This window comes from Lampetra fluviatilis, chromosome 31, assembly GCF_964198595.1.
Source record: "Lampetra fluviatilis chromosome 31, kcLamFluv1.1, whole genome shotgun sequence".
NCBI lineage: Eukaryota > Metazoa > Chordata > Hyperoartia > Petromyzontiformes > Petromyzontidae > Lampetra > Lampetra fluviatilis.
This window is the reverse complement of record NC_136305.1, coordinates 499,320-511,300: the sequence shown is the minus strand read 5'-3', so window position 1 is coordinate 511,300 and position 11,981 is coordinate 499,320. Positions and strand designations below refer to the sequence as shown.

General features: G+C 46.6%; 1 protein-coding gene across 1 annotated transcript in view; it reads right to left on the bottom strand.

Annotated features, from left to right (window-relative positions):
- Positions 1 to 10,309: 10,309 nt before the first annotated feature.
- The window catches only part of LOC144943407 (parathyroid hormone/parathyroid hormone-related peptide receptor-like), a 38,114-nt gene continuing 36,442 nt past the window's right edge, over positions 10,310 to 11,981 (bottom strand). The window contains exon 13 of the mRNA XM_078870784.1: positions 10,310 to 11,054. Coding sequence (XP_078726910.1) covers positions 10,716 to 11,054 — 339 coding nt within the window. The 3' untranslated portion in view covers positions 10,310 to 10,715. The remainder of the gene's footprint in view (positions 11,055 to 11,981) is intronic.

Here is an 11,981-nt window from a genome sequence, read left to right as displayed (position 1 = left end):
CATTCATTTCATGTCAGTGATCCAAATGTGAAATTCCATCGCTACGCCAATGCTCTCGATTACTCTGCTCCGATCTAAAGCACACTTTGATCATGAGCGGTCGAGTCTTTAGGATAACTTCACCTGCAATTTAATTTGACTCATACCCTCGTGTTTACACGTCAGTACAATCGTCCATGTCACATTTATTTCCAATATAACTTAAATTTGTGATTGTACCATCAATCTAATAATAATCTGCCGAACCAACTTTACTGATAATTTATAACACTGGAACAACATTTTTTTATTTTGCTATTTGAATGAGAAAACGTGTGCATTTGTATCATTCCTTCACGTAAAGTCATGGTCACAAAAGCAAAGTTTGTGGGGAAAAGCCATTTTCTATACTTTTTAGGCATAAGCAATTACAAAATAACACTTACTACCCAGGGACAAAAATCGTGTTACATAGTGTAGTTTAACACCAATTTACGTTTGTGAAATATTTTCGATTTTTCATGTGAGAGCTGTTTTTTAATCCGAATTCTGTTTGCCTCATTGCTGTTTATTCGTTTTGCTTTCGTCGTTTTGCTGACCCAGGCGACTCTTGTAAATTATATTTAGTACCCTCCTTATCTCCCGAGTTCCCATCTGGTTGCAATTAGTACGGTTGGCTACGTACGGTGCCGAAAGGTTAACATAGATGCACATACATATTGGTTGCACAAAATCTACTTGAAACCCTCGCCTCGCAAGCGATGGATCACAGCCACGTGACCTGCAAACATCACGAACACCGATCCCTCTCTCTCCCCAAATCTGTCCGTCTTCCCTCTGCTTCTCCTTCCAAGCGAAGCATCTCGCCACGGAGGCGAGATGTTATCTGCCTCGCCTGGTATGCAGGAGATCGTGGTATCGATCCCGACAGTGACGCCTGCTGTTTTTTTAGAGTTTCCATGCTCTTCCCGTGGTGGCGTTGATTTTGCTCTCGGTCATCCGGTTTTTCTCTCCACGTTATACATTTCCACGCGATAAAAGCCACTTCGTTGAGCTATCACTTGTGACCAGGTCGCTTCCTAAAAAAAAGCTACATAGCTCAGTGGGCGTTACCTTGAAAAAAAATAATCTTCTTGGTTCTTTCGGTAAAGTCACGTAGAAGGGAAATAATAAAATAATACAAATTTTACATAATAAAATACAATTCTAACGACGTTTCGGCCACAACGCAAGCAGCCGTCCTCAGGTGAAGAACAGGGCTGTTTTTTTATTCGACGCTGTCTTTCCGACAGCCCTGTTCTTCACCTGAGGACGGCTGCTTGCGTTGTAGCCGAAACGTCGTGAGAATTGTATTTTATTATGTTTTATTTGTATTATTTTATTATTTCCCTTCTACGTGACTTTACCTAAAGAACCAAGAAGATGAATCCCTGCAGTCACGAAAGCTTTAAATCGAAAAATTAAAAAAAAATTGTTTAGTTTTTGTTTGTCAACGGCAACAGGGGAATGGCTTTTGTTGCAAGACTAGCTTTCAAGAGGGCCCGAGTAGCCGCGTGTTCGTTCTTCCTCTCTCATTAGTTTGCTCTGCGAGGGCAAACATTGGAAAACCAATATCACAGCAAGAAATGCCAGATGGGGAGAAATCAGATCAATGATATAGCAGGACCCGCCAATTACAAATGCTCAACGATTTCACGAATAAAGATTAAAAAACGGTGAATACCAAAACAGCCTGTATCACCGACTGCATAAAATATATCTTGGCCACGTGACCTCAATTCAGTTGCTTTCTTGTTGTGTTTCTTACGGTTTCGTATTTCTATATGTGTATTGTTATGTAAGTAAGATTCAAACGAAGAACACGCGATAGACAGAAGTGGTTTTCTGTTCGGACCTTTCACCTTTCTCCTCTCCCGGTGCCCCCCCCCCACCAGGCAAGGAGGTCAGAGATGAAGCAGTGCAAGCCGCATCAATATTCCGTTCTCTCTTCTGACTCAATAAACCTTCTCTTTATCACGAACGCGCTGACCATTTCACAAATGACTCTGGCAGCAGTAATGCATCCTTGCTACGCCCGTCGGGGAGCGGATAACGCGGAATGAGCCCGGCGATCCCCTTGGGGGGGGGGGGGGGTCAACGCAATTTTGTGTCCGCTAGTGCCGCTTCCTCACCTCCACTCGCAGCTGTACGGTTCACCAGGACACGGCGCAACTTTTAAAGGAGGATTGAAATTGGAAAAAAAATTACGCCACTCGGCTCGCTGGCACGCGCGGACACGGTCCAATAACAGCAAAAACAGAGCATAAAATACGGGAAGAAGATTAAGCACGTACCTATTGAGCAACGACTCAGCGGTTAGCACAATGCACGATGAATTTGGGCACCCAAGTTTGATTCCCGGCCACGGCCAACGTTGGTGCCGAGTGACATCTCAACCGGTCCTGGGTCCCGCACTTCCCCGAAACAAGCCTCGTGGCTGACAGTCAAGAGTGGATTGACAAAAAGCTGCAATTTATGCCGATTCAAATTGATTAAACGGATGTCAGCCCTTTAAATAATAATAATAATGCAACTAGCTTAGAGAGTGCCCTGAACGCTCTGGGAAAGGCGACAAATGGAAACTTATTTTTACATGCCTAGTTTTATCAAAATAATAAGAAAACGGCATATTTAATGGAAACTCAATCGCACGGTTAGTAGCGAGTGAAATAATTTGATCCCACATTTCTAGTTCGCGGTATTTTTACGTTATCCAACTTGGCCCTTTGTATAAAAGTAATCGCAGCGGATCATTCGCGATTTTTTTGAGTTAATAGGTGAATGAAGACGCAGCTACTATTTCTCCAACGCCACTGCGAGCGGAAAAGGCTCGACGCATGCGAATTCGTCAGGACATTTGCTAGATTTCTTCACATGACGAGACATCTTGGAAGAGATGGGCGTACCCACACTTTACCCCACCACAAGGTCGTAATCATAATATATATTGGGGGGGGGGCAGAGCAATGTAATACAATACACTATTAGACATTGTAAAACATCCTATGTGTTAGTGAATTGTTTCTATATTTTAGGCAGGAAATTAGTTTTCAAATTTAGATTTTTTTTTCTAAGGGCGGACCCCCAGACCCCTGGAAGATTTGATCCCCCCCCGAATGTTGACTCCATGGCTACGGCCTTGCCCCACCACATGGGACCTACCGAATGACCCAACCGAGTCTACACATTTATACTGCTGGGCGAACAGAGGTGGGATGGGTGGGAAGAGATGGAAGGAGCTTGACCAATTGTTTAAGCTGCCATACCGGAAAATGTAATCGAACCGACAACCTCTGATTGCAAGTACAGTGTGCCGACCACAATGACACGATAGGAGCGCTCTCAGCTGATGTCAACAGGCAGCAAACACTTCCCTCCCCTGTGGATTTCATGAATTGTCACAAATTTGGGGGTTACAATTTGATTCGGAAACCAATTCTTTACCCCCCCCCCCCCCATCGTTGTGATTGTGGCAGCATGTAGTGGCTGCAGGGGTTGCGTGAACCAATTTTATACAAGCCACGTTCAAGTCTTTTTGTCCATCCACTGCGAGATGAAGGCCACTCCACGTCATCGAGAAAATGAACTTGCTTGAACATACTAAAAACGGACACTTATTTTACCAGGTAAGACCACCGAGTTATGTAGCTCTTTCTCAAACGCGACGTGGTCCCAAATGATAACTCAACCAAGTGGCTTATCACGCGGAAATCTATAGCAGCCAAATCGCCTAAAACACATGTTTCTAAATGTAGGGAAACTGGAGGACCCGGAGGAACATCCACGCGACCACGGGAAGATGCAAACTGCAATTATACAGCAGGCGTCAGTGTCAGGATCGAACCCACGACCTCCTGCATCTACCAGGCGACGTAGTCAACGTCGCGCCACGCCAGTTACTGCCCAACAGTTGCCCACGCGGCCTCACCGAAGTCAGTTTCAGGCGTTGCAGTTCCATTTCCAGTTTCTCCGCCCCACCTTCGCCCGCGGATCCTGGAATCTCAATCTATAATCAGCCCCGGCTCTTGCCGCTACTACTGGTTGCTATGAATATTTATAACTACCAAAAATGTGTTCGCTCATCCATGTAGGGTCGGGTCTATTTATGCTGCAGAGCCAAAATCATTCAACCAATGGAGTGGTGTCTTGATCATCTCCCCTCCACCCCACCTCAATGATTTCACCTGTGCTCCCATTGCATGTAACCCCCTCCAGGCCAATCAGTATCGGTGATTGTCTTTGCTGATCCCCCCCCTCCTCTCACAACCGGTTTCAAGACCGGTTCCTACTGCGTCTCAGCTGCAAGCTGCACTCCTACTGCGGCTATAACGAAAGTCGCCCGTTGACAATTACCACCGCACCGAATCCAGCTTCACCAATTACTATAGCAGTGTATTATTACTATGCACGTTCGCCCACGAAAGTCTCACGAATATTTTCAGGAGAGCCCTGTCAAATTTTCGCAGTAGGGGGTGATGAAGAATTCTAATTGCGTAATTTATGGGTGAGTATGTTTTTTTTCAAATTTGACAAATGTGGACCATGCACCTTGACCTATGTTGCCACACTGATAACCATGTAGCCAGGAAACCTACCGCTACAAGAGACTACCAACACTCAGAGGATAAGATGATGATAAGGGAAATAAAAGGGCAATATTATACTGGTATTAAAATATACTCCATAGGCTAAGATTGAAACCCCCAGGCCCAAGGGATGTGTTGTCGTGTCCCAGTGTCAACCCACGAGACCAACTCCAGCTGTGCGCTGCCACCGTGCGGAATCGTCAATGTGAATCGATAATACAATGCTTCGTTTGCCCCTCAAGTCAGGAGTGACTTGTGCAGCAATGCGTGCTTGTAGGAGATGATTGGAAGATCCGAACAACAGCTCCGAGTTAAACTCGCTCCGCTTGCAGCATCACTCAGCTACTTTGTTCGCTTTGGTTGAGCGGAAAGGCGCCGAGCTCTGCGCTGTCACAGAGGACGCCACTCCACGTGCGGCTCCCGCCGTCATCCTCGACAACACGAAGAGCAATCCTGCAGCTCGATTCGCAAACACGCGAACCCCCCCGTGGTGTTTGTGTCACGATGCCGCAAGATGATGATGCTTCCCTTCGAGCGTGCGTCCTCCTCATCTCTGCGCCGCACACGCAACGTCGGTCTTGACGGCGCAGGGAGCGAGTGGTCACATCGTGTACGGAGTCTGATAATGCTGATGGTAGTTGGCGTGGCGGTGACGGAGTGAAGTTTGAGCAGAGTGCGCGTGAAGGACGGAATCGGCTGAGCAATTCTCGTGTCGAGGTGCCCTGAGCAGGCGGGTCACGGCGCACAGATTCAGCGACTAAACCCAATTCCTGTGCTCGCCGATCGAGACAAATGCGCAGCCCTGAAATCCCTCGCTCGCGCCACTGCTGCCAGAAGGGCCCCGCAAAGGGGCAGCGATTGAGAGTCCGTCTCGACTCTCAGGGGTTGAATGTTGCGTGTGAACGGATGATTTACGATGTACACAAATCGTCTCAGCTCCTAAGCGGGTGAGGCAAAGCGAGCAAACAGAACTGCACAAACAAGAACGAAGAGAAACTACACGCGAGATAAAAACAGACGAGAGATTATATATTTATATGTTTATATCAAGACAAACGTTGTTTATCAATCGTCAAGGTTCGAGGAGACGATGTCGGGGGACGTCAAGAAAACGTCTAACCCTAATCCCCCTCTCCACCACCTCCTGCCTTCCGCCTGCCTCCTCGTTTATTTTCCTTCCATCGCAAATTGGACGCCGACCTTTCTTTTCGTTAATGACTTCAAAGAGATGTTCTATTCAACAATTTAGATCTCGGCGGTGGCTATTGCGGCGGCGTTTGGTAACGTCGGCAGCGCGATCGACCTTGCGAGGCGAGGGCTGTCAGCGCGGTCGCGCGCAGGAGGCGGCGGCGGCGTCGTGAAACTCACGGGCGGCTGGCTGCCTGGTGGGGGGCATCACCGATGCCGAGTGACAGACAAATTAGGCCTCATTGCAATTCACGACGACAGCTCCGTGAACAAGGGGAGTGGCGCCCCTCTCGTTTTTTGCCCCGCGTTTTTGTGTTAATAAAGCGCGACCGGCCTGCATTAGATTAGGGGCTCGTTTAGTATATTATAATTCCATCAATTAACGCAAGCGTTATTGTTTGTTACCGCAGCCACATTTAACCGTGAAAAGTGTGTGTCAAGGCAGTCGTCAAACATACAAGACGTGGCAGGGATTTTTTGAGAGCAATTGACATTTTACACAACCAGCGTTACGAAAAACGGGTGCGTGATCAACCGCAGCGTGATCACCACTCCCATCATCGCCACAACCCCATCACTATCCCCACTGCCATCATTACCATCATAACCACCACCACCACCACCACCAAAATCAGATATGACACCAGCCCCATCACAATGGGACATAACACCACTATAATCCATCACGGCCAGCCTGCAGTTCTATTCGTTCCAAATTGTAATTCAGACAACTGCTTCTTCTTCTGAAGAATAAGCAACATCCACACGTTATCGGGGCAGCATCCTCCTACCCTTACATCTCTGGTCGTGGCAGCCCCTGAGATGAACGTACACGGAGTGAGAGCCACTTCTGGCAAAGCAGTGGCCATAGAAAACGGTCCCTGACCTTCGAGACGGCCCTTTCAATGGGCAGCACATGGGCAGGTTAACACGAGTAGCCTGAGAACCCCCGTTTAAGAAGAGATCTTCCAGCCAAAGAGATGAGAATTCGCCTCTTCCAGCAGTAGAGGCGACGAGGCGGCCTCCATCTCGAGGAGACGCCATCTGCCAACCCCCAGCTTCACCAGAGGATGCTGTCAACCACCTGGAGAACTCCAGAGACCGGTGTGGAGGAGAAACTGACTACAGCTTGAAGTAATTTGCACAGACGACTTGGGGAGCACTGCTGCAGACTTTGTGCTATTGTTTGTTGTTGTTGTAACGTTCTGACCCGCCCCTACCGGACATCAGCAAAACAACTTTATAGCTCATGGGATTCCTCCAGTGTCAATATAATGTTTCTTAATACGTTGAGGTCTGTGACTCGTGTACAGCCCTCACTCTTGCCTGGAACACCTCGTCAGTCTGGTTCTACCTGGAGTTACCTGAACAGTGTTGCCTTGGCAGTGTCTGGGGATACCTGGATAGTAAATTATACTATTTAAACTATTTTTATTTTACCAGGTAAGAAGGCCCACCGAGCTATGTAGCTCTTTTTCAAAAGCGACCTGGCCACAAATGATAGTTCAACGAAGTGGCTTATTATGCGGACATTGTACAGCAGCCACATTCTCTAAACGCTTGCTTCCGTGTCATGAGTTACCTGGACAGTGCTGCCTGGTCATTGTCTGGAGATACCCAGAGTTCCTGCGAACCTACGAACTCGCCTGTGTTCTGCGACCAGTCCTACAGCCAACCCTACCACCTCGTTAAGGCTGCCTAGATCCTGAGAATGAGTCAGAGGAAGCCGTTAAACAAAAGCGAAATCGTTCAACTGTGATGTGCCCAACTACAGGTGCTTGGCAAATCCTCGCTCCTGTATTGAAATTACATTCTCCAAACACAGATTTTCATGACTGCCTCTGACGGTTGTTGTAGACAAGCGATATACCCTTCGTCTCGATGCCTCCATTGCTATTACCCTGTACAAACTCAAACATTCGTGCCGAGACCATTACCCTTGCGAACTGCGTAGTTGACACCATTACTGCGAGTTACAGATTCACACAAGACGTGCATCCACATTCACTTGTGATTTTATTTAGACAGTTTATTGTATTGGTGAGAGGGCCGAGGGAGAAATAAACATCTCGAAATACTGGGCTTAGTCCTGACTGCGACTGCCTCCTCAAAGTCTCCCATATTGGAAGCGATAACCAAGACCAACCATCACAATCACGTAAATACATAAATAGGCATACATATAAATAACTTATCACATGTAAAGACATTGTTCGTTAAGACCATTCAGATCACAATAAAAGAGCATGTACACACCGACCAATCACGTAAGCAAGTTGGGTTTGAAAATATTTTTCTACCGTCGACCGCCTACGTACTCACAAGTAGATTGTGGAAAAAACCACTCAACATCAAACATTACGGTGCCTGGCCAGGACTCACGATTAAAATGCAGTGGAAATTTATGCAATTGTCATTCAAGCACTCATAAAGCAAGGCATATATTAAGAACTTTTCATTACATTAAAACAATTTATAAATTTTATTCACAGCAACGTTAGACGTTTCTGAAAGTCTGCATTGGAGAAATAAAGGCATTTAATTAGATGGAAAAAAACATGCTTTACCCTGTTTAGATTTGCTACTAACAGTCCTTACAACAACTAATGGAAATGAACTACAGGGAATGAAATAATTATTTAACAAAGGCGGCTGCTAAATTGTACCCTGAATAAACATGAGCAATAGCAACGTCACATACAACAACAACAAGTTCACTTAACTAGTGGAGATGTCAGAGGCACACAACGTGAAAATAGCACGGTTTGGCTACGTACGGAGTGAAACAAGTTGAACATACAGCAGAATCTGTGGCGAGCAGAGAATATCAGCAAATCGAAATCAAGACATAACGAGACGAACGAGAGCAGGTTGCAATGCTTCTGTAAAAGTGAGCTTCATATAAAAACTTAGCGTACCAATGCGCCTACAGAAGAACGTTCTTAGGATGGCGTGGGGGGGGGGGCTGAAAAGTGTGCAAAGAAGCACAGAGGTGCATGCTTGGAGTGACATCCACGCACTGGAAAACATATTGACTTTTCAGAAAAATACACTTGTGTCGGGCACATCCAGAGATGGGATGCGTGCCAGTGGTCGAGACCGACGATGAAGCGGCAGCCAGAGGAGGGAAGGGGCCGGAGAGGACATCCACCAAGGAGACGGAGTGATGATATCGGCTTTCGCCGCAGGTGCTCGCCGAATTGGTAAATCTCAGATTCGTGAAAGATGACGACGGCTTGGTAAATAACTTCATCCAGCAGTTGGTAGATCACGGCTGATCATCACGATGATGATGATGACATAGGCAGTTTAACACGTAGGCTTTCGCGACCAATATTATCCATAATGAAGCCTTTTTTTCGGGTTAGATTGCGTAGATATAATAAATAGGACTGTCTTCACAATTCTGGCTATTGCCTGATGAAGCTGGTTGTAATCACCAGCGAAATGTCATACTCGAATTGTAAATGGTGTGAGTTTACTCTCCAACACACCGGTGTGCTGAACTAGTAACGAATTGGCACGTTTTGTTGACGTGACAAACATTACTCATTGGCTGTGTCGGGTGGTGGCGGGTTTAATGACACATTTATATTTACACTATCTAACCCAAAAAAACATTTATTACGGATGAAATAGGCAGTTTAATAAATGGACGTTCTCTGTCCGCTCGCAGTCGGGAATCTTTGTGGGACGATGATGAAAGGCGACAGGGAGAGAAGCGGCCAGCTAGCGAGGCGTCAGAGGGCTCGCAGCGCCCCAGGAAGCGCGGAGCTGCCATCGTCCCACACATCACCGCGGCGCGACAAAACGCTAAAATAAATAACGCGCGATCTTAACAGGAGCTAATACACATTACATACCATATTACAATGCAGTCAGGTATAATTTTAAATGGTATCGGTGGAACATTAAACATTGTTTGACACATTTTTCAAATTATAAAAATAAATGTTAATTCCAAATAAATAACGTTGAGAGTGTTTTATTAAAAAAATGCACCATAAATTATTCGCCCAGGTTGTGTGTTTTCAGAAGGGATGCCATTAGTTTTACTTCAATGTCAGATCCACCGTTGTTGAAATTATTCACCCAGGTTGTGTGTTTTCAGCAGGGATGCCATGAGTTTTACTTCAATGTCAGATCCACCGTTGTTGGAAATCCCGCTCGAGTAAGCGGCGACTTGGTGTGACGACGTCCACAGCAGAAACACTTTGACGGGCCGCTGCAGAAAAACAATCTGAGAGTTGTAAGTCGTCGTTTCACTCAGAGAGTCTCTTCCTCAATAGCGGTTCATCTCATCGGTTCTCTCAACAGCTGCGCAGTGAAAACTCTCTATGGTTCCATCAGGTTTCTCGGATCACCAACATGTGCTCATCATCAAATGATCCACCAACCCTGGTCTCTGAGCAAGATCTGATGCAGAGAAGTCGATGCTGAAAAACGTTGTGTGTGGTTTCTCTTTCCCTCCCAAAAAGCACTTTTGTCAATAGTAAAACACAAACATGGATGCAAATACCAACGTACTACAACAACAGTTGGCATTCGTCACTAAGTGGTGATGGTGATGTCACTTAAGTACTTGTGCCAGACTAGGTGCACTCTGTGGTCACATGAAGCATCGAAAACTCGCTGACAGTTCATAGGACATGTGTTAGCTATAACATAACTAAACTTACACATATACACACACAGCAGTGGCATGACATGGTTGGAATAGGTGCAGATTCAAGGCAAGATATGGGGCTCCTTGTCCATTTCCTAAATTTTAGTAATCTGGCACCTGGGCCCCAGCAGCCAGAGGGCCACAGTTCAATTGCACCTCCTGCACACTTGATAGCTACGCCACTGATGCACACACGCACACACGCACGCACACCAGCACACAGACACAAATACCTTGATCCCCGGCCTCATCCTGCCTCAAATCACCGACTCGTGCGAGTGTTTGGATCGCCACTGGTGGCCGAGATGGTGCTGTGGGTCCTTGGAAAAGAAGGCGACGGTAACGGGGGCGGCCACCGCCGCCTTCCCAGCGTCCTCCATGGCGCCGCCCTCCTCGCTGCACACGTGGGTCGAGGGCTGCTGCTGCGACGTGCCGCCAGCGCCCGCCGAGGAGGGCCACGAGGGCCGGCGCCGGCGCGACGCCCCGGCCCTGTGGCCTCCGCCCGTGCCCAGCAGGCCCGAGCCCCTGCGGCTCCTCCTGTCCAGGTCCTGAGCCAGGTTCCACTGAGCCCACGCCTTGCGGATTTCATTCTGGACCTGTGTGCGGAGAACATCTCTCAGTTTAACATTGAGGCGCTTTCACGACCTAACCCAAAACATCTTTATTATGGACCTTGAAATCTCATTCAATAATTCACTCGATCATTTATATAATAATTAAATACATTTGGTATTTACGCCATTCTTACAGCGCAAAGGCCATCATCAGGAACACAGGCGCGGTGTTTCCCAGTGTGCAGTACTTTCACAAGTAGGGAGCAATGCCACTATGTGTAATCCCAATTGAATAATTTGCAGATTTTTTTTTCAAATTTGGGAACTTTAAACCATAACGCCAGCAAACGGCCACCCCTCGATCTAAGCAGGGAACGTCATGGCATTATATTCATCCTCAATGGGTTACAACACAAGTCTGCAAAATATCATCTGGATAATGTACCCCTCCCTGAGTAAATTCCCATGATGTGAGAAGCTCCTCCACCCTGTTCCTGCTGGAAGTCTCCCACTCCGGGAGCACCAAAGTCGGTTTAAAATTAATTCGTGTGGTCGTCGATAATCTCTGGAATAACCAAGCGAAAATGGTTGGGATAAACACCTCGCCATCCTCGTCATATGTGCAAATGACCGCTCTGCTTTGTAGACTTTAAGTTACAAATGTTTTGTGTATGTGATGCATTCTACGAGCCTTGCATTTTTGTCTGCTGGTTGTACCATGATGCACGACCTTGCCATTTGGAACTTGGCCACGTACAGTTGTTATTGGATTTTTTGTTCGTGTAATTGTTGTGGTTGCTGCAACCAGGTTTTCTATTGTGTAACTGGGCTCCCATTCAAAATGAGCTTTTATTGTCCAATGGGTTCTAACTGTGCAAAAATAATACCGAACAAAGCACACACTTTTTTTTGAATAACATCACGGGATATTTTAAACGTCCACTGGGAAGCAGACAGGTGCACATCTAC